Raw genomic sequence first — 21,484 nt, 5'->3', positions numbered from 1 at the left:
TGAGCCACCACGCCCGGCCGTATCCCTGCTTTTAAGCAAACTAATTTCATGAAAATTTACAGAAAATAGAGCTAATTTATTTGGTTTCCAGACTTTTAGTAATGTTTGTTTTGGAATATATATATATATATATATATATATATATATTTTTTTTTTTTTTTTGAGATGGAGTCTCACTCCCGTTGCCCAGGCTAGAGTGCAATGGCGCGATCTTGGCTCACTACAACCTCCGCCTCCCGAGTTCAAGCAATTCTCCTGCCTCAGCCCCCCGAGTAGCTGGGATTACAGACATGCGCCACCATGCCTGGCTAATTTTTGTATTTTTAGTAGAGACGGGGTTTCTCCATGTTGGTCAGGCTGGTCTCGAACTCCCAACCTCAAGTGATCCGCCCGCCTCGGCCTCTCAAAGTGCTGGGATTACAGGCGTGAGCCACCACGCCCGGCCTTTGGAATATGTATTTTAGACGGCTGCATTTCCTGGATAATTGTGACTTCATTAATGACAATTAAGACAATGTGAAGACTTAAGTAATAAGAGAATAGTTCTGAAAGCCAGGCACAGAAACACCTATGGCAGAATATGGGGGTGGGAAATGAGTGATGAGAAACATTTCAGAGTCAGAAAAATGTCGAAAGAGCCTCTCTGCATAGATACTATCCAACATACAAAGGGCCTGGTCGCTATTTTAATACTTTTTTCTAAAGACAAGGTCTTACTCTATCACACAGGCTGGAGTGTGGTGGCACAATCATAGCTCACTGCAGCCTCAGCTTCCTGGGCTTAAGTCATCTTCTCACCGCAGCCTCTCGAGTACCTGGGACTACAGATATGTGCTACCACACACCTAGCTAATTTTTCTATTTTTTTGTAGAGAGGAAGTCTCACTATGTTGCACAGGCTGGTCTCTAACTCCTGGGGTCAAGTGATTTTCCTGCCTTGGCCTCCCAAAGTGCTGGGATTACAGGCGTGAGCCACCACACCTGGCCTATTTTAACACTTTTATTCCTGAGGTTTTCAACACTATTAGAAGACTTTCAGTATTCTAAAGACGGAATGTGTGGGCAAAATGAGTTTTCTTGAAATGCATCTATTCTGAACAGCAAGCACTGATCCTCTCTCTTTTTAATGTTATATATGTAGTAAAGCCCAAATTAATTTGAAGGTTTTTCATTTGGGAACAGACACTGAACACACAGGCCTGATGATTCTGATTCCACAGCTGCAACACCACAGTTTGATCTGGGCAAACAGCACAGGATGTAATTCATCTCTTACCTCCTTGATAACGTGGTCAAAGGAAGATGAGACTTCTTTCTGTACATTTCCAGGTCCTAACTCCTGGAAATCAAAATCAAAGACAATAGAGATCTTGATGATTTTTTTTTTTTTTTTTTTTTTTTTTTTTTTTGAGACGGAGTCTCGCTCTGTTGCCCAGGCTGGAGTGTAGTGGCGCAATCTCGGCTCACTGCAAGCTCCACCTCCTGGGTACAAGCGCTTCTCCTGCCTCAGCCTCCCAAGCAGCTGGGATTACAGGTGCTCACCACCACGCCCTGCTAATTTTTGTATTTTTAGTAGAGATGGGGTTTCACCATGTTAGCCAGGATGGTCTCGATTTCCTGACCTTGTGATCCCCGCCTGCCTTGGCCTCCCAAAGTCCTGGGATACAGGCGTGAGCCACCATGCGCGGCCGATCTTGATGGTTTTTATTTCTTTTGAGATAGGGTCTTGCTCTGTCACTTAGGCGGAGTGCAGTGGTGTGATCATGGATCACTGCAGTCTTGACCTCCTGGGCTCAAGTGATCCTCCCACCTCAGCCTCCCAAGTAGCTGAGATACAGAGGTATGTGCCACTAGGCCCCACTAATCTTTGATTTTCTGTAGAGAAGGGGTCTTACTATGTTGCCCAGGCTGGCCTCAAACTCTTAGATGCAAGTGATCCTCCCACCTTGGCCTCCGAAACGGCTAGGATTACAGGCATGAGCCACCATGCCCAGCCATCCTGATGGTTTCAAACAGAACTGTCCAAACTGGTGGCCACCCCATAGGACAACACTCACTGAGATGAATAGGAGACTGACTACTTGGCTTTCTCCAAAAGAGGCCCCAAAAGCAATAATAACTTGCAAGGGAAAGGCCAACATGCTTAGAAATCAGCTCCAACATACCTCACCCTTGTCACTCTCCTGGTAATGCTATAGAAAAAAAGAAAAAGGATGATTAGGGTTATTACAGTGTCATGTGAAAGAAGACATAAAATGAAAACTCTACTGACAGAAAGTAAATTAGCTGAAGTTTTTTTAAAGTTTTTGTTTGTTTTTTTTAAGCTGCAAATCTTCAGTTAACTTCTACTCATTAATCAACTGGAAATATGGATCTCCAAGATAAACTTGTTGCTAAGTTTAACATATTGGTCAGTTGGAAGAAAAGCAAATGGTCATGAAAACTCTTCTTTGAAAAAAGAAAAGGGGACAGGTGTGGTGGCTCATGCCTGTAGACCCAGCACTTTAGGAGGCCGAGGTAGGCAGATCACCTGAGGTCAGGAGTTCAAGACTAGCCTGGCCAACATGGTGAAACCCCGTCTCTACTAAAAATACAAAAATTAGTAGAGCATTGGGGCGCACGCCTGTAATCCCAGCTCTTAGGGAGGCTGGGGCAGGAGAATCACTTGAACCCAGGAGGCAGAGGTTGCAGTGAGCCAAGATCATGCCACTGCACTGCAGCCCAGGTGACAGAGCAAGAGTCCGTCTCAAAAAAAAAAAAAAAAAAGAAAAGGGAAGGCCGGGTGCAGTAGCTCATGCCTATAATCTCAGCACTTTGGGAGGCCAAGGCAGGTGGATCACCTGAGGTTAGGAATTTGAGACCAGCCCGGCCTACATGGTGAAACTCCATCTCTACTAAAAATACAAAAATTAGCCAGGTTTGGTGGCGGGTGCCTGTAATCCCAGCTACTTGGGAAGCTGAGACAGGAGAATTGCTTGAACCCGGGTGGTAAAGACTGCAGTGAGCTAAGATCACACCACTGCACTCCAGCCTGGGCAACACAGCAAGACTCTATCTCAGAAAAAAAGAAAAGGGGCCAGGCATGGTGCCTCACGCCTGTAATCCCAGCACTGTGTCGCTGAGGCAGGCGGATCACCTGACGTCAGGAGTTTGAGAACAGCCTGGCTGACATGGCGAAACCCCCTCTCTACTAAAAATACAAAAATTAGCTGGGCGTGGTGGTGGGTGCCTGTAATCCCACCTACGTGGGAAGCTGGGGCAGGAGAACTGCTTGAACCTAGTAGGTGGAAGCTGCAGTGAGCCGGGACCATGCCATTGCACTCCAGCCTGGGCAACAAGAGTGAAACTCCGTCTCAAAAAAAAACAACAAAAAAACCCAAAAAACAAAAAAGGAACATGCGCAGTGGCTCACGCCTGTAATCCCAACACTTTGGAAGGCCGAAGAGGGAGGACTGCTTGAGCCCAGGAATTCAAGACCAGACTGGGCAACATAGTGAGACTTTGTCTCTAAAAAAATAATAATAAATTTAAAGAAATAATTACAAAATAAGAACAACAACAAAAAAGAAAATTCAAGAACTTTGTTTTTTTTTTTTTAGATGGAGTTTCACTCTTGTCGCCCAGCTGGAGTGCAATGGTGCAATCTCGGCTCACTGCAACCTCTACCTCCCAGGTTCAAGCGATTCTCCTGCCTCAGCCTCCTGAGTAGCTGGGATTACATGCGCCCACCACCACGCCTGGCTAATATCTATATTTTTAGTAGAGACAGTGTTTCACCATGTTGGCCAGGCTGGTCTCGAACTGCTGACCTCAGCTGATCCACCTGCCTCGGCCTCCCAAAGTGCTGGGATTACAGGCATGAGCCACTGAGCCTGGCCAAGAACTTTCAGTTTTAACAGAAAATAAGTTAGTAAAAACACAGCCCAGGGTTCCCACTTTTCTCATGGAAAAGGCATGACCAATACCAAATTAGGGCAAGACTCTTTTCTTCCCTGCATAAAAGGACAGAGAATTGATGTTAAGTCTGAAGAGCTGAAATCGCCTCACTTTTTCCTTTGTATCTGATGGTTTCTAAAACAAGCAAGAGGTTTTTTTTTTCTCTTCTAGAGAAGAGATCATGAATACTGCCAGAGCCCAGAGAAAAATTCTTGCAAGAGGAATTTTTTGTGGCGTATTTGGAAATAGAATGTGAGCTAGGTGAAAATAAAATTATCAATTGAGAGCTCCTTCTTGTGTAACCACCAGTTTTATTGTTTTCTTATTTTTTAATGTCAGTTTTATTATTTTCTAGCCATATCAGATTTCAAAAATAGACAACATTTTCTCTTGTAAAGGGAATTGTATTTAAAAAAATCACGGGCAAGAGAACAAATGTGAAGATAAAGCAAAGTAATGTATTTTGGCCAAATTCCAGGTCCTTGGCTAGAATTAATTCTAACAGCTTCAGGTCTCTAAAAATTTTCACTTGTTTCTATACTTTGTTATTTACTCCATCGATATAATTATCTAACTTGTCTTCTACATTTCCTGAATTTCATTTTAATTCTTGTTCAGTTTACAAAATTATTTCTTGTAAAGGTTAATAATTTTCTCAGCCCTGCATATATCCTTCTTCTTGCCTGTACAAGCAGCTTTGGATGCTAAGTGTAGTACCAACCCTGTAATATTTCACTGGACTACATTTGGAACATATTCAGGGTAGCTGGTTACCTCAAGTTTGTCTTACTTTCCAGTTACATAAAGTAACTTAGTCTCAACCAGTACTTTCTCTTTTTCTCTAAGTCTATACATAAACCTCTTTGGCTAGATGACAATTGCCTTTCCATATGTAAATTTCATGGAAGTAACAGCAACAATTTCACTGAGTTCTGCCAGGCGTGGTGGCTCACGCTTGTAATCCCAGCACTTTGGGAGGCCGAGGCAGGCAGATCACGAGGTCAGGAGATCGAGAACACGGTGAAACCCTGTCTCTACTAAAAATACAAAAAATTAGCCGGGCATGGTGGCAGACGCCTATAATCCCAGCTACTCAGGAGGTTGAGGCAGGAGAATTGCTTGAACCCAGGAGGCAGAGGTTGCAGTGAGTCGAGATCGTGCCATTGTACTCCAGCCTGGTCAACAGAGTGGGACTCTGTCTCAAAAAAAAAAAACATTAGAATTGGGGGCTATGTTAAAGCCTTAAAAAGTACACTGAGGACTGCAGGAACTGTTGCTATGTTTATATATATATACAATTTTTTAGAGACAGGGTCTCGCTGTTGCCCAGGCTGGAGTGCAGTGGTGTAATCACAGCTCACTGCAGCCTCAACCTCTCCAGCACAAGTGGTCCTCCCACCTCAGCCTCCCAGGGAGCTGGGATTTCAGGTGCATGCCACAACACCCAGCTAATTCTGTTTTAATTTTTTGTAGAGATGGGGTCTCACCACGTTGCCTAGAGGTTGGTCTGGAACTCCTAGGCTCAAGCAATCCTCCCACCTCAGCCTCCCAAAGTGTTGGGATTATAGGTGTGAGCCACTGCGCCTGGCCTAATTATTTATTTATTTATTATTTTTTGTAGAGATGGGGTTCTTCCTATGTTGCCTAAGCTGGTCTCCAACTCTCGACCTCAAGTGATCTTGCCACCTTGGCCTCCAGAAGCACTAGGATTACAGGTGTGAGCCACTGTGCCCAGCCAATACTGCTACTTTTTTTTTGAGATGGAGTCTCACTCTGTTGCCCAGGCTGGAGTGCAGTGATGCCATCTCAGCTCACTGCAACCTCCGCCTCCTGGGTTCAAGTGATTCACCTGCCTGAGCCTCCTGAGTAGCTGGGATAACAGGCGTCCACCACCACTCCCGGCTAATTTTTGTATTTTTAGTAGACACAGGGTTTCACTTGTGTTGGCCAGGCTGGTCTCAAACTCTTGACCTCAGGTGATCCGCCTACCTTGGCCTCCCAAAGTGCTGGATTACAGGAGTGAGTCACAACACTCAGCCTACTGCTACATTTTTTGAGAGTTACACAAACAGTAACATACCCTTCAGCCGAGCATGGTGGCTCACCCCTGTAATCCCAGCACTTTGGGAGGCCAAGGCGGGCGGATCACAAGGTCAGGAGATCGAGACTATCCTAGCTAACGTGGTGAAACCCCGTCTCTACTAAAAATACAAAAACTTAGCTGGACATGGTGGCACATGCCTGTAATCCCGGCTACTCGGGAGGCTGAGGCAGGAGAATCTCTTGAACCCGGGAGGCGGAGGTTGCAGTGAGCGGAGATCGTGCCACTGTACTCCAGCCGGGGCAACAGTGAGACTCGTTTCAAAAAACAAACAAACAAAAAAACACACCCTTAGTACCACTAGGAAATAGAATAAACTAGAAAACCCGTTAGTTTTATATTGTGAATCACATTCATGCTGCAGAAACTTCCCTTGGATTGTTCTAAATGCTACAGACTTCTTATTCATAACACCTTTATAAAACACCAGAATTGCCCTTTATAAACAATTCTTTCTCCAGAAGTACGTTCTAAATACTAAGACTTCCTTAAAGGTTAATTCAGTTTAACCTACATAGTAATAGGTGAAAATAAGAAATTCGTACATTCAAAATTATATTACAAGCTTTAGCATTAGAAGTAAAAAAATAGGCCTGGCGTGGTGGCTCACTCCTGTAATCCTAGGACTCTGGGAGGCCGAGGTGGGCAGATCACGAGGTCAGGCGTTCGAGACCAGCCTAGCCAACATGGCGAAACCCTGTCTCTACTAAAAATACAAAAATTAGCAGGGCGTGGTGGTGAGCACCTGTAATCTCAGCTACTTGGGAAGCTGAGGCAGGAGAAGTGCTTGTACCCAGGAGGCGGAGGTTGCAGTGAGCCAAGATCGCACCACTGCACTCCTGCTTGGGCAACAGAGTGAGACTCCGTCTCAAAAACAAAAAAAAAGTAACTTTGATGTTGTAAAAACATTTCGATTTCCAGTTCTTGGGAACTTGGAAAATAAAAACATTTTATTAAAAAATCTCAAGCACGCAGAAAAATTAATAATTTACTTATGTATCCACCACCAAGGCTAAACCGATGTTAACATTTTACCCTTTTTTTGCTTAACATCTCCTGCCTTCTTCTTCCTTCTTTTTTTTTTTTCAGACAGAGTCTCACTCTGTTGCCCAGGCTGGAGTGCGGTGGCACAATCTCGGCTCACTGTAACCTCCACCTCCTGGGTTCAAGCCATTCTCGTGCCTCAAGTCTCCTGAGTCGCTGAGATTACAGGCATGCACCACCATGCCTGGCTAATTTCTGTATTTTTAGTAGAGACGGGATTTTGCCATGTTGCCCAGGCTGGCCTCAAACTCCTGGCCTCAAGTCATCCACCAGCCTCGGCCTCCCATACTGCTGTGATAACAGGCATGAGCCACTGCGCCTGGCCTTGCTTAAAATATTTTATTATTTTTTGAAACAAGGTCTCACTATGTTGCCAAAGGTGGTCTTGAACTCCTGGGCTCAAGCCATCCTCTCATTTGATCATCTCTCAAAGTCCTGGGATTACAGGGGTGAGCCACTATGCCTGGCCTTGCAGTCTTAAAATAAAGTGCCACAGACAAAGCTGAAGTTTCATCTCTCATCCTTCCCTTTTCCCACAAGTAAACTACCATGCCTTCATGTACAATTTGGTGAGGCTTTTAAGCTGTAAATATTTAGGCCGGGTGCGGTGGCTCACGCCTGTAATCCCAGCATTTTGGGAGGCCGAGGCGGGTGGATCACAAGGTCAGGAGATTGAGACCATCCTGGTTAACATGGTGAAACCCTGTCTCTACTAAAAATACAAAAAAAATTAGCCGGCCATGTTGATGGGCACCTGTAGTCTCAGCTACTCAAGAGGCTGAGGCAGGAGAAAGGCGTGAACCTGGGAGGCAGAGCTTGCAGTGACCCGAGATCGTGCCACTGCACTCCAGCCTGGGCGTCAGAGCAAGACTCCGTCTCAAAAAAAAAAAAAAAAAAAAAATTAATATAATGCACAGAATAGTGCGCAAAACACAAACGTACAAGTAAAAAATAATTAAAAGGCAAACATCCATATAGCCATGATCTAGGTCAAGGAAAATCCTTTTTTTTCCCCAAGACAAAATCTCACTCTGTCACCCAAGCTGGAGTGCAATGGTGCAATCCCAGCTCACCGTAGCCTCAACCTACGGGGCTCAAGTGATCTTCTCCCCTCTGCTTCCTGAGTATAGGGAACCACAGGCATGTAACACCACACCTGGCTAGTGTTTTTTTTTTTTAATTTTTGTAGAGAAGGTCTCACTATGTTGCCCAGGCTGGTCTCAAACTTCTGGGCTCAAGCAGTCCCCCAGCCTCAGCCTCCAAAAGTGCTGGGATGACAGACATGATCCACCAGTTCCAGCCAAGGAAAGTCATTGTCATTATCCCAGACACGTGGTCCCTCCTCTCCATCTCCCAACAAATAACCACTACCCTGAATTTTATGTTTACTTTGTTATATTCTTTTTTTTTTTTTTTTTTGAGACGGAGTTTCGCTCTTGTTGCCCAGGCTGGAGTGCAATGGCACCATCTCGGCACACTGCAACCTCTGCCTCCCGGGTTTAAGCGATTCTCCAGCCTCAGCCTCCTGAGTAGCTGGGATTACAGGTGTGCACCACCACATCTGGCTAATTTTTTTGTATTATTAGTAGAGATGGGGTTTCACCATGTTGGCCAGCCTGGTCTCAAACTCCTGACCTCAGGTGATCCACCCGCCTCAGCCTCCCAAAGTGCTGGGATTACAGGCATGAGCCACTGCACCCAGCCAGTTATATTCTTTTTCTGAAAATATAAGTTTTTAATAAAAAATATTTTACCAGGGTAACATCAGAAATAAGAGGAGAATAACTTCAGAAAAAAAAATGTATGTTTTAGTCAGCTTCCTTCTTCCTTTGAAGAAATAAACTGAGCTGTGTAGGTGATCAAATAAGTGCATGTATTTAATTTCTGCTCCAAATGACTGGGTCAGAGGAAGAAGGTATGTAGAACAAAATAAAATACTTCAGGCTGGGCACGGTGGCTCACGCCTGTAATCCCAGCACTTTGGGAGGCCGAGATGGGCAGATCACCTGAGGTCAGGAGATCCAGACCATCCTGGCTAACATGGCAAAACCCTGTCTCTACTAAAAATACAAAAAATTAGCCGGGCGTGGTGGCACATGCCTGTAATCTCAGCTACTAGGGAGGCTGAGGCAGGAGAATGGCATGAACCTGGGGAGGTGGAGCTTGCAGTGAGCCGAGATCACGCCACTGCACTCCAGCCTAGGTGACAGAGCGAGATTCCTTCTCAACAAAACAAAACAAAAAAAACAAAAAAAGCCCCACTTCATTTTAAAGGAATTCCTGTTGCTTCCCAGGAAAGAAGATGTTTTAAGAAAATGTTTTTCGGCCGGGTGCGGCGGCTCACGCCTGTAATCCCAGCACTTTGGGAGGCCAAGGCAGGAGGATCACGAGGTCAGGAGATCGAGACCACCCTGGCTAACACGGTGAAACCCTGTCTCTACTAAAAATACAAAAAATTAGCCGGGTGCGGTGGCGGGCGCCTGTAGTCCTAGCTACTCAGGCTGAGGCAGGAGAATGACGTGAACCAGGCAGGTGGAGTTTGCAGTGAGCCCAGATCACGCCACTACACTCCAGCCTGGGCGATAGAGTGAGACTCCATCTCAAAAAAAAAAAAAAAAAAAAAGAAAATGTTTTTCAAGAGGAAGAAAGGACAGGGTTATAAATATATCTTTTAAATTGCTCTTGATATTTAGAACAAACTATGCATAACAGGTAAGCAAAATCTATGGGAAGATTGATTTAATTTTCCTCTTACCTGTAAAACTTTACCATGGACCACAGTTCCAAGGACTCCCGAACACAGTCTTGGAGTTAAGCCTGTGAACAACCCACGCCTCCCATCGATACTGGCAATGTGCTGAGCTAAGAACACAAGTCAGAGATGTTGTCAAGTTCTGGTCAAGAGAAATGGATATACTACAATTTCAAAGAAACAAGCTTTCTATATATTTTCTTTCAGTAACAACTCCTGCCTATCACAGTCCTCAATGTCATGCAAACCCAAATAAATCAAAGGCACTTACCATAACTAAAGAGACCAGGAAGCTGACACACTTGCCGCCCAAAAATATTTCGTCCTATTGTTGGAGGAAGAGGCTCATATCCCACCTTTAAAAACAATGGAATATATCAATATTAAAGCAATATTTCCAGAAATGTCTTGCTTGCAAGGTCTTGAATAAAGAACACAATTTGGGTTATTTTTAAACACAAGTAAAAATGCAGCATATGTTTTCTAAGGCAATGATGAAGCATCATTCTTGTAGGTTTTTCTTCTGTTGGTAATACTGAGTTCAATAAACTCCAAGTTTCATTTTGGTTCAAATTCTATGACATAAACCATGTAGCTGAAATAGGCTAATATCAAACTGAAAAAGAAGGGAACTTTTGTGTTAGGAAAGCTACAGTTTACTAAGGGGGCTCAAAAATACCTTCTAAATAAAATCTAAGGCACATTTTATATTTGAACAAAACTAGAAGACATCCATTAGGCCAGCATCAGCTGCATATTTGGCAACCTAGACAAAACACTCAAAAGGCAAATGCAGATATAGCTGGATAATTCACTTAGGAAAGAATTACAAGCTAACTTCATGTTAGAAGAACAGGCTGTCGGTCGGGCGCAGTGGCTCATGCCTGTAATCCCAGCACTTTGGGAGACCGAGGGGGACGGATCACCTGAGGTCAGGAGTTCGAGACCAGTCTGGCCAACATGGTGAAACCCTGTCTCTACTAGAAATAAAAAATTAGCCGGGCGTAGGGGCGGGCGCCTGTAATCTCAGCTACTTGGGAGGCTGATGCAGGAGAATCACTTGAACCCGGGAGGCAGAGGTTGCAGTGAGCCGAGATTGTGCCACTGCACTCCAGCTGAGGCCGACAACAGCGAGACTCCATCTCAAAAACAAATAAACAAACAAACAAAAAAACACAGGCTGTCATTAACAGCTAATGAAGTCCATATTATATAGTTAATGATTACCATGGTCTTTGTATAATATACCCAGGATTTTTAACACTACAGATACTTGAGAGAATGAATGCTGTAGGACATAGTTTTGATTACTGTTGTGACTCTTAATCTGTCCTATTAAGTAACTCCTGGGCTGGCGTGGTGGCTCATGCATGTAATCCCAGCACTTTGGGAGGCCAAGGTGGGTGGCTCACCTGAGGTCAGGAGTTCAAGACCAGCCTGGCCAACATGGTGAAACCCTGTCTCTACTAAAAATACAAAAATTAGCCAGGTGTGTTGGCGGACACCTGTAATCTCAGCTACTCAGGAGGCTAAGGCAGGACAGTCGCTTGAACCTGGGAGGGGAGTTTGCAGTGAGCCGACATTGTGCCATTGCATGCCAGTCTGGGTGACAAGAGCAAAACTCCGTATCAAAAATAAATAAATAAATAAATAACTCCTGTCTGAGCTCCCTGAAAGTGCTACGAAGTAACCATTTTTATTTTTATTTAGTTACTTATTTATTTTTTGGAGACAGAGTTTCGCTCTTGTCACCCAGGCTGGAGTGCAGTGGCAGGATCTAGGTCACTGCAACCTCCATCTCCCAGGTTCAAGCCATTCTCGTACCTCAGCCTCCTGAGTAGCTGGGATTACAGGCACCCACCACCACACCCAGCTAATTTTTTGTATTTTCAGTAGAGAGGGGGTTTTGCCATGTTGGCCAGGCTAGTCTTGAACTCCTGACCTCAGGTGAACCGCCTGTTTCAGACTCCCAAAGTGTTGAGATTTACAGGCATAAGCCACCGTGCCTGGCCCAAGTAACTATTTTTAAAACTGAGCATTTGGGAATTTCACCAAAACTCCTGGGCTACTTGGCAACACATAGATGTTGTGAAATCAGAATTAAGAATATTCAAGGTTTTTGGGGCAAGAGCTCTGAACATCACTAGAAAACCCCGTCTCCCAGAGAAGTATTGAGTAGTGGGTTCTTTTTTGTTTGTTTTGTTTTTTTTGAGGCTGAGTTTTGCTCTGTCGCCCAGGCTGGAGTACAATGGCGCGATCTCGGCTCACTGCAACCTTCACCTCCAGGGTTCAAGTGATTCTCCTGCCTCAGCCTCCCGACTAGCTGGGATTACATGCACGCACCACCACACCTGGCTATATTTTGTATTTTTAGTAGAGACGGGGTTTCACCATGTCGGTCAGGCTGGTCTCGAACATCGACCTCGTGATCCGCTCGCCTGGGCCTCCCAAAGTGCTGGGAACGCGTAAGCCAACGCGCCCGGCCCCAAGGGTTCTTACTAGATATACTGCAACATGCTGTCATCTCCGATGCTATCTAGCCCCAAATGTGCCAATTCTGTTTGAGATGTTACAGTACATTCTAATCAGTCTTTGTTCTAGGTACAAAGAATTTATTTGCAATAGCCTTTAACATATGGAATCTGAATTCACACGGGTCTACTCAGCAAGAAATAATTTGGATTCCCAACAACTCAAGAATACGAAATGTGGCCCTCTCTAGTGTCTTGCCTATTTTTTACAGAAAAGTAGACGGCGAGACAGGGGTTCTAAAAACTGTTCCATTCCTAGGCACAGTGCATGAGGTAATTATGTCAACTCTCAGTAAAAGCATAAAAAAAAGAATGACTTGCCCATTGCAGGGATATAGCAAAGGAATTGGAAACACTAAGTCTATCACTTACTTGGCCTACCTGCATGTGAATATAAAATACCATGTAATAATTATTTGACAGTAGATTAGAAACTAACTCCCATGTTTAAACTCGCTAAAACTCAGCTTCACTAATTTCCAGCTCTGACAAATGTGATTTTCATTGTCAGGAGCCACATGGGCTGCTGCTGGAAAGCGCTCAACGCATCCTTCCGAAATCTGACAGAGCAACCCCTTCATTAACACTTCTGAATGAGCTCCTTGTGTTTCTCTGAGTATCTGGTGCGAAAACGTCGGAACAGAAAAGCAGTAGTAACAGTAGCATTAAAAAAAAAAAAAAAAGGAATAAAAAATAAAATGTTGGTTCCCACCTAACTTCACATTTGTCTTCAACTGAGCATTTCGTGTTTTGCGTCTGAGATTTTGGGGGGAGTAGTGGTGAATGTGAATTTCGGAAGGGCGAGAAGGAGGGTTCGGAAGCCTTTGGTGGCGACCGGCCAGGATCCACCTCAGGGAAGAAGAAGCAAAGTTCAGAGGATCCGCCGGGCAGGGCAGGGCAGGGTGGCGGTTGGCTAAGGGAGGAGTGGGCCTCAACGCTGTGCGGCGAGGCGAGGGCTCCGCGAGGCCCCCAAGCGGGGCCGCGGGACTGAGGAAGCTGTCCCTGCGGGGAGGGAAAAGGGCAGCGGAGGAGCAGCAGCATCTCGGGAGAATGAAGGGCCCGCAAGGCTGAGCCGATCCTCAGGCGCCCTGAGCAGCAGCGACCGAAAGGGGCGCCGGGCGGGGTAGGGAGCGGCGACGCCTCATACCTGGATGAGCACTTTCACGTACATGAGCGGCTGGGACAGGATGGTGAGACCGGAGCCCAGGAGCACCTGACTGGCCGCGTCCGCCATGATGGCACCCGCGGACGGACGGACAGACAGACAGAGCCACCAAGCGACCCGGTGAGCCGGTCCTAGGTCACGTGCCAGGGCCGCCGGTTTCACTGGCCCGCCCGCGGCGCGCGCGCACGCACGCACCAGCGCGCGCCTCTCCGCCCAGTCCCCGCCCCACCGTCCCGCCCCGAGAAACGGCAGGCGCTCGCGAGGGGGCGCTGCGGTCGGGGCGGGGCTTAAGAGACAGAGGCGCATGCGTTCTGCCGGGGGTTCGCCCTTCACCAGGAGTGACGGTTTCTCTTGCACATGCGCTTCCAGGCCGCAAGTGTCCGGAAACAGAAGAATGGGAGTGGCAGTGGGGGAGTGTGACCGTGACGGCAGAGGCAAGGTCAGAGGACTGAAAAGAAATTGAAAAGGATTCTTCGTTATGCTTCACCTCTGCACTTGCCTTTTGGGCATCATCAACATAGGGTTCAAAAGATATTCAGCATCAGAGCCGTTAACAGTCTCGTGGCTGACAAACTCTAAATAAGTATAACAAATAATCCGCTAGCGAGTGGCTTTTCATTCATTTATTCGTTTGATTAATGTTATCTTCTCAGAAAAACCTTCTCTGACCATTCTCAAATTACCTCCCCCTTTTCTTTTTCTTTTTCTTTTTCTTTTTTTTTTTTTTGAGACGGAGTCTCGCTTTGTCACCCAGGCTGGAGTGCAGTGGCGCGATCTCAGTTCACTGCAACCTTCGCTTCCCAGGTTCAAGCAATTCTCCTGCCTCAGCCTCCCTAGTAGCTGGGAGTACACGCACACACCACCACGCCCGGCTAATTTTTGTCTTTTTAGTAGAGACGGGGTTTCACGATGTTGGCCGGGCTGGTCTCAAACTCCTGACCTCGTGATTCACCCGCCTTGGCCTCCCAAAGTGCTGGGATTACAGGAGTGAGGAGCCATCGGTCCTGGCCACCTCCCTCTTATTTTCTCCCACATTGTGCCCTGTCGTAGCTGAAATTATGTCTCCTTCACTGGAATGAAAGCTCCATGAGTTCAGGAACCGTGACAGCCTTTGTTCACGGTTGTGTTTTCAGTGCCCAGCACATACGAGGTGCTCAATAAATATTTATTGCACAAGTGAACAAATACTTCAGTGCCTACCAGTCTACAGGCTATCAGAGGCAAAAGTGATCAGCCCTAGCTCACGTGTTCTATCAAACAACATTTGGTGAATCTGAGCTTGGAGCAGAGTGAAGTACTGCAGGGGAAAGACTTGGATTTGGATCCTGGCTTTTCCACTGCATCCATTTGTCATTTTAGCCTCTTTAATTTCCAGTTTTTGTATCTAAATCTAACACTACTGTCTACCTCTCAGGGTTATTATGAGCATTAAGTGAAATTATGCATAGGAAAGGGTTTTTTTTAAAAACTTTATATTGAAATACAGATGTTGGCTGGGCACGGTGGCTCACGCCTGTAATCCCAACACTTTAGAAGGCTGAGGTGGGTGGATCACCTGAGGTCGGGAGTTCAAGACCAGCCTGACCAACATGGTGAAACCCCATCTGTACTAAAAGTACAAAAATTAGCTGGGTGTGATGGCGGGTGCCTGTAATCCCAGCTACTCGGGAGGCTGAGGCAGGAGAATCGCTTGAACCTGGGAGTTGGAGGTTGCAGTGAGCCAAGATTGCACCATTGCACTCCAGCCTGGGTGACAGGGCGAGACTCAGTCTCAAAAAAAAAAAAAAAAAAAAAATAAAGTTGTAAGAAACAAGTTGCTTCTAACTGAATCTAGAAACATAAAGCTGAGCCAGAGAGACTATTTAGTAGGGGATTCTTTTTTTTTTTTTTTGAGACAGGGTCTCTCTTCGTCACCCAGGCTGGAGTGCAGTGGTGCAATCTCAGCTCACTGCAACCTCCACCTCCTGGGCTCAAGCGATCCTCCTACCTCAGTCTCCCAATTAGCTGGGACCACAGGTGTGCACCACCATGCCCAGCTATTTTTTTGTATTTTTAGTAGAGATGGGGTCTCGCCATATTGCCCCAGGCTGGTCTCAAACTCTTGAACTCAAGTGATCCACCTGCCTTCCGAAGTGCTGGGATTACAACAGGTGTGAGTCACCCACACCTGGTTGGATTCTTTATTCTTGGATTTGTGCATTGATGGTGCCAAATAATATTGCCTTGTCCCACTGATGCTAGTGAGCATGGGGAGGCACAGAGCCTCTTGCCAGGGGTGGGTGGTTGGGGGATTCAGTCTGCTCCACAATCTTTTCCAATGGTGTGAGGCAGAAGCTGCTGATGAGGTTTTGGGAAGAATCTGCGGAGAATAGGTAACTGAAGTCAGCAGTATAGATAAGGTAAGAGGTGCTATGTACAGCTGCCTAGGCTGTGCACTGCGTAACTCAGAGTGGGGCCAGTCACAAAGACTATGATCTGAATGGCATTCCCTGATACAGTTCAGTATGATGACCCTAAGATGGGTTATATTTGGTGACCCATATTGCAGTGGTGAGAGGAATAACAGAAGTCAAAAGGGGCAGAATTAACTGGGAAGGAAACAGAACTAGAACAGCATGTCACTGAAGTCAAGAGAAAAGTTTGGAAAAAGAAAGGATAGTCAATATGTCAAAAGCTTCCAAGAGGTCAATAATAAAGCCCAGAAGCCGGGCGCGGTGGCTCACGCCTGTAATCCCAGTACTTTGGGAGGCTGAGGTGGGCGGATCACCTGAGGTCAGGAGTTCAAGACCAGCCTGACCAACATGGAGACAACTCATCTCTACTAAAAAACAAAATTAGCCGGGCGTGGTGACGCATGCCTATAATCCCAGCTACTCGGGAGGCTGAGGCAGGAGAATCGCTTGAACCCGGGAGGCGGAGGTTGCAGTGAGCCGAGATCATGCCATTGCACTCCAGCCTGGGCAACAACAGTGAAACTCCATCTCAAAAAAAAAAAAAATGAAGCCCAGGGAAGGCTGAATGGATTTACCAGTTAAAAGCCTCTTGGGAGCAGGGCACATGCCTGTAATCCCAGCACTTGGGTGGATTGCTTTGAGCTCGGGAGTTTGAAACCAGCCTGGGCAACGTAGTGAAACCCCATCTCTGCGAAAAAGAAAAAAAAATTAATTGAGCGTGGTGTCTTGCACCTGTAGTCTCAGCTTCTTAGGAGGCTGAGGTGGGAGGATTGCTCGAGCCTGGGAAGCAGAGGTTACAGTGAACCAAGATTGTGCCACTGCCCTCCAGCCTGGGGGACAGAGTAAGAGCCTGTCTTGAAGAAAAAAAAAAAAGTCTCCTGGACTGGGAGGTGGTCTGACTCGGGAGAGAGATCATGTAATTGTCCAGTGGGTTCTTCCTGCCTGCTGCACAGACAAAATCAGTTCACTGAGACTGTGGCATTACAGTAAAGAAAGAGTTTAATTAACACAGTGCGGGCCATGCGGAAGAACTTAAGTTATTGCTCAAATCACTCTCCCCGAGGGCTCAGAGGCGAGGGTTTTTCAAGGATGCTTTGGCGGCAGGGGGCTCAAATGGGGAATGTTGATTGGTTGGGGATGAAATCATAGGGGTATAGAAAGCGGTCCTTGACAGCCTCTGGATGGAGGCCACAGGACCGGATGTCATGAGTGGTGGGTCTAAGTGGAGTCAGTAGCCACCAAAACATCTCAAAAAGCCAATCTTAGATTCTATGTTAGTGATGTTATCTCTGCCAGGTGTGACGGTTTACGTCTGTAATCCCAGCATTTCAGGAGGCAGAGGTGGGAGGATAGTTTGAGACCTGCCTGGGCAACACAGCAAGACCCCATTTTCCACAAAAAGGCGAAAAATAAAAAGACCAAAAAACCTCAAGTAATTGAAAAATGTGGTAAAAGGCCAATCTTAAGTTGTACAATAGTGATGTTATCTATAGGAGTAATTGGGAAAGTTACTCCTATATCTTGTGATCGCCCGAATAATGACTGGCTATCGTTTAACTGGGCCGGTATCTTAGCAAAATTCAAGCCCCTGTCATAATCCTAACCTGGTCCAAGGCTGTCCAGGCTGGTCTTGAACTTCTGTGCTCAAGTGACCCTCCCACCTCGGCCTCCCAAAGTGCTGGGATTACAGGCATGAACCACCTTACCCAGCCGGCATATATTTATTATATTTATTTTGCCTTATAGGAAGACCTGAGTTCAAGGAGCCTTCTGAGTTGGATGAGGCTGTGACACAAGAGTCTTACCAAATGCCTAGATTCTTTCCATCCCTGTGCTCTTCATCCTTATTTGAGCCTCACATGCAACACTGATAGTCAGAGGAAGAAGATAGAAGGGTTTTTGTTTTTGTTTTTGTTTTTTTGAGACAGAGTTTCACTCTTGTTGACCAGGCTGCAGTGCAATGGCATGATCTTGGCTCACTGCAACCTCCGCCTCCCAGGTTCAAGGAGGTTGCCTCAGCCTCCCGAGTCGCTGGGATTACAGGCGCCCAACACCATGCCCAGCTAATTTTTGTTATTTTTAGTAGAGATGGGGTTTTCCCATGTTGGTCAGGCTGGTCTCGAACTCCCAACCTCAGGTGATCTGCCTGCCTCGGCCTTCCAAAGTGCTGGGATTACAGGTGTGAGTCACCACGTCTGGCCTTCGAGAAGGTGTCTTTTTAAAAATAGTTCTCTCCTTTTCAGCACACCAAAGCTCATCACAAAATGGCTCTTTTTTTTTTTTTTTTTTTTTTTTTTGAGACGGAGTCTCACGCTGTCACCCAAGCTGGAGTGGAATGGCACGATCTTGGCTCACTGCAACCTCTGTTCCCGGATTCAAGCGATTCTCCTGCCTCCTCCTCTTAAGTAGCTGGGACCATAGGAATGTGCCACCACGCCTGGCTAATTTTTTTTTTTTAGTAGAGACGGGGTTTCACTGTGTTAGCCAAGATGGTCTCGATCTCCTGACCTCCATGATCCGCCCGCCTTGACCTCCCAAAGTGCTGGGATTACAGGCATGAGCCACCATGCCTGGCCCTCAAATTGGCTCTTTTTGGAGGAAGAAACCTTTTCTCAGAAACCTCCCCAGCAGAATTCTCATGAATTACTGGACAGAAGTGAGTCACCCACCACCACCTAAACCAATGATTGGCTTAGACTAGTGGTTCTCAACAGGGTTAATTTTGGCCCTCAGGGGATACTTATCAAAGTCTGTGTTAGGGCTCCAAAACCAATATCCCAAAATGTATGGTATTTTGACATACTGAACTGAAAAAGCCTCAAGGTCTCCCTGGCTTTCACCTTCAGCTACAATCTCTCCCAAAACCTTTATCCTGGCCGGGCGTAGTGGCTCACGCCTGTAATCCCAGCACTTTAGGAGGCCTAGGCAGGAGGACTGTTTGAGTCCAGTAGTTCAAAACCAGTCCGGGCAACATAGTGACACCTGGCTCTGCAAAAAAATAGAAAAAATAGGCCAGGCGCGGTGGCTGATGCCTGTAATCCCAACACTTTGGGAGGCCGAGGCAGGTGGATCACGAGGTCAGACGATCGAGAACATCCTGGCTAACACAGTGAAACCCCATCTCTACTAAAAATACAAAAAATTAGCCGGGCGTGGTGGTGGGCACCTGTAGTCCCAGCTACTTGGGAGGCTGAGGCAGGAGAATGATGGGAACCTGGGAGGCAGAGCTTGCAGTGAGCTGAGATTGCGCCACTGCACTCCGGCCTGGGCGACAGAGCGAGACTCCGTCTCAAAAAAAAAAAAAAAAAAAGAAGAAGAAGAAAAAAAATTAACTGGGCTTGGTGGCATGTGCTTGTAGTCCCAGTGACTCAGGAGGCTGAGGTGGAAAGATTGCCAGGGAGGTCAAAGCTGCAGTGAGCCATGATCGTGCCACTGCAGTGAGCCATGATTGTGCCACTGCACTCCAGCCTGGGCAACAGAGCAAGACCCTGTCTCAAAACAATAGCAAATTCCTCTTCTTCCCCCTCCTACAACCTGTTTTTCTAGGATGGTATATTAACTTCTGAACCACCTAGAGGGGTGGACAATCACTCTGTGATTCACACCATGCTAATGTCAATAAATTTCTAAGCCTTTTTTTCCAGTTAATCTGCCTTTTTCTAGTTGATTTTTCAGCAGAACTTCAGAGGGCAAAGGGGCCTTCCCTTGACCCCTATATCTGGAGACATCAGTACTATACTTGTGGAGAAATACTTGTGGAGAAATACTATACTTGTGGAGAAATCCTGTCCTGCCTAAGGATCTGGGTTGCTAGGGAGCCAACCACAATATCTACGAAAGGAAGGGAAGTCCTGACAGCTGGGGTTCTTGGGTTCTTTCCACCAACTTAAGTTCAGTTTGTCTTAGAATGACTGAAAAGGGTCACCCAGCTAAAGGGATAGGCAAACTCCCTTTGCTGGCCTTACATTTTCCTCCTATCCTTCTCAAGCTTCCTAAGGAGTATCTCTGTTGTCTTGCCGGGCGCAGTGGCTCATGCCTGTAATCCTAGCACTTTGGGAGGCCAAGGTGGGCGGATCACCTGAGCTCAGGAGTTTGAGACCAGCCTGGTCAACACAGTGAAACCTTGACTCTACTAAAATACAAAAAAATTAGCTGGCCATGGTGGCACACGCCTGCAGTCCGAGCTACTCAGGAGGCTGAGGCAGGAGAATCATTTGAACCCAGGAGGCAGAAGTTGCGTTGAGCCAAGATCAAGTCACTGTACTCCAGCCTGGGTGACAGAGTGAGACTCTGTCTCCAAAAATCAATCAATCAATAAAATAAAAAATAAAACTGTTATCTTGCATGTAAAACGGTTCCTTAGAGAGAACATCCTTTGTAAAGTGTAGTTCCCCTGCATAGTGTCATGAGAAGCCCATCTCTTTTGCACAAAATCCGTGTGCTTTAGAGATTTATTTCAAATAGCTCAGCTTGGGAGCCGTATTTGGAAAGTATTTTCCCTTTTCCTTTTCAAGCATAGCAAATTTTTCTGGTTTGGTTAGGGTTCCACTTTCAACATTACTTTCCTATCTTTGTTCGCTAGAGAAGTCTGAAAAATGACAAAGAACATGTTGCCTGGCAGCACAGTCATGGACGCTGTCTTTGGATTCCAATCCTGAGAACTGGAGGAAAGGCAAAAATTATTCTCCTTCTTGGCATCAGTCCTTGTTTTCTTTTTTTCTTTTTTGTTTTTTTGAGACAGAGTTTTGCTCTTGTTGCTCAGGCTGGAGTGCAATGGCGTGATCTGGGCCCACCACAACCTCCACCTCCTGGGTTCAAGCAATTCTCCTGCCTCAGCCTCCTGAGTAGCTGGGATTATAGGCGTGTGCCACCACACCCGGCTAATTTTGTATTTTTAGAAGAGACGAGGTTTCTCCAGGTCGGTCAGGCTGGTCTCAAACTCCCGACCTCAGGTGATCCGCCTGCCTCGGCCTCCCAAAGTGCTGGGATTACAGTCGTGAGCCACAGTGCCCAGCCTCAGTCCTTGTTTTCAACACAGACTTAGGATCTCCCACACGACACTGGGGCACTTTAAGTCTCATTTTGCCAAAGGTGTAAATGATGCCACCCTTCTTTATGCCCTGGCCTTATGAAGTATGTGGTTTATTTCTTTAAGTACTCCCTGACCAGTTTCCAGAATGGACCTCAGTGATCTCATTTTCAAAATATTATATTGATTTTTTTTGTGAAAACATATATTTTTTTGAGATGGAGTCTTGCTCTGTTGCCCAGGCTGGAGTGCAGTGGCGCAATCTCGGCTCATCACAGCCTCCACCTCCTGGGTTCAAGTGATTCTCCTGCCTCAGCCACCTGAGTAGCTGGGACTACAAGTGTGTGCCACCATGCCCGGCTAATTTTTGTATTTTTAGTAGAAACATGGTTTCACTATGTTGGCCAGGCTGGTCTCGAACTCCTGACCTCCTGACCTCATGATCCGCCCACCTCGGCCTCCCAAAGTGTTGG

At 46.3% G+C, this 21,484-nt stretch overlaps 1 protein-coding gene across 5 annotated transcripts in view; it reads right to left on the bottom strand.

Moving 5' to 3' along the window:
- MTCH2 (mitochondrial carrier 2) overlaps positions 1-13,729 on the bottom strand; it is a 29,766-nt gene extending 16,037 nt beyond the window's left edge. For 2 of the 5 annotated variants that reach the window (XM_009246381.4, XM_009246383.4), the window contains exons 1-5: positions 13,512-13,729; positions 10,105-10,189; positions 9,837-9,943; positions 2,166-2,192; positions 1,277-1,339 (exon numbers count right to left, since the gene is read on the bottom strand). In XM_009246381.4, the coding sequence (XP_009244656.1) occupies positions 1,277-1,339; positions 2,166-2,192; positions 9,837-9,943; positions 10,105-10,189; positions 13,512-13,598 (369 nt within the window). In that variant the 5' untranslated portion in view covers positions 13,599-13,729. 5 annotated transcript variants of the gene reach the window in all.
- Positions 13,730-21,484: the final 7,755 nt, after the last annotated feature.

This window comes from Pongo abelii, chromosome 9 (genome assembly GCF_028885655.2).
Source record: "Pongo abelii isolate AG06213 chromosome 9, NHGRI_mPonAbe1-v2.0_pri, whole genome shotgun sequence".
Taxonomy (NCBI): domain Eukaryota; kingdom Metazoa; phylum Chordata; class Mammalia; order Primates; family Hominidae; genus Pongo; species Pongo abelii.
This window is presented reverse-complemented; position numbering and strand designations above follow the sequence as displayed.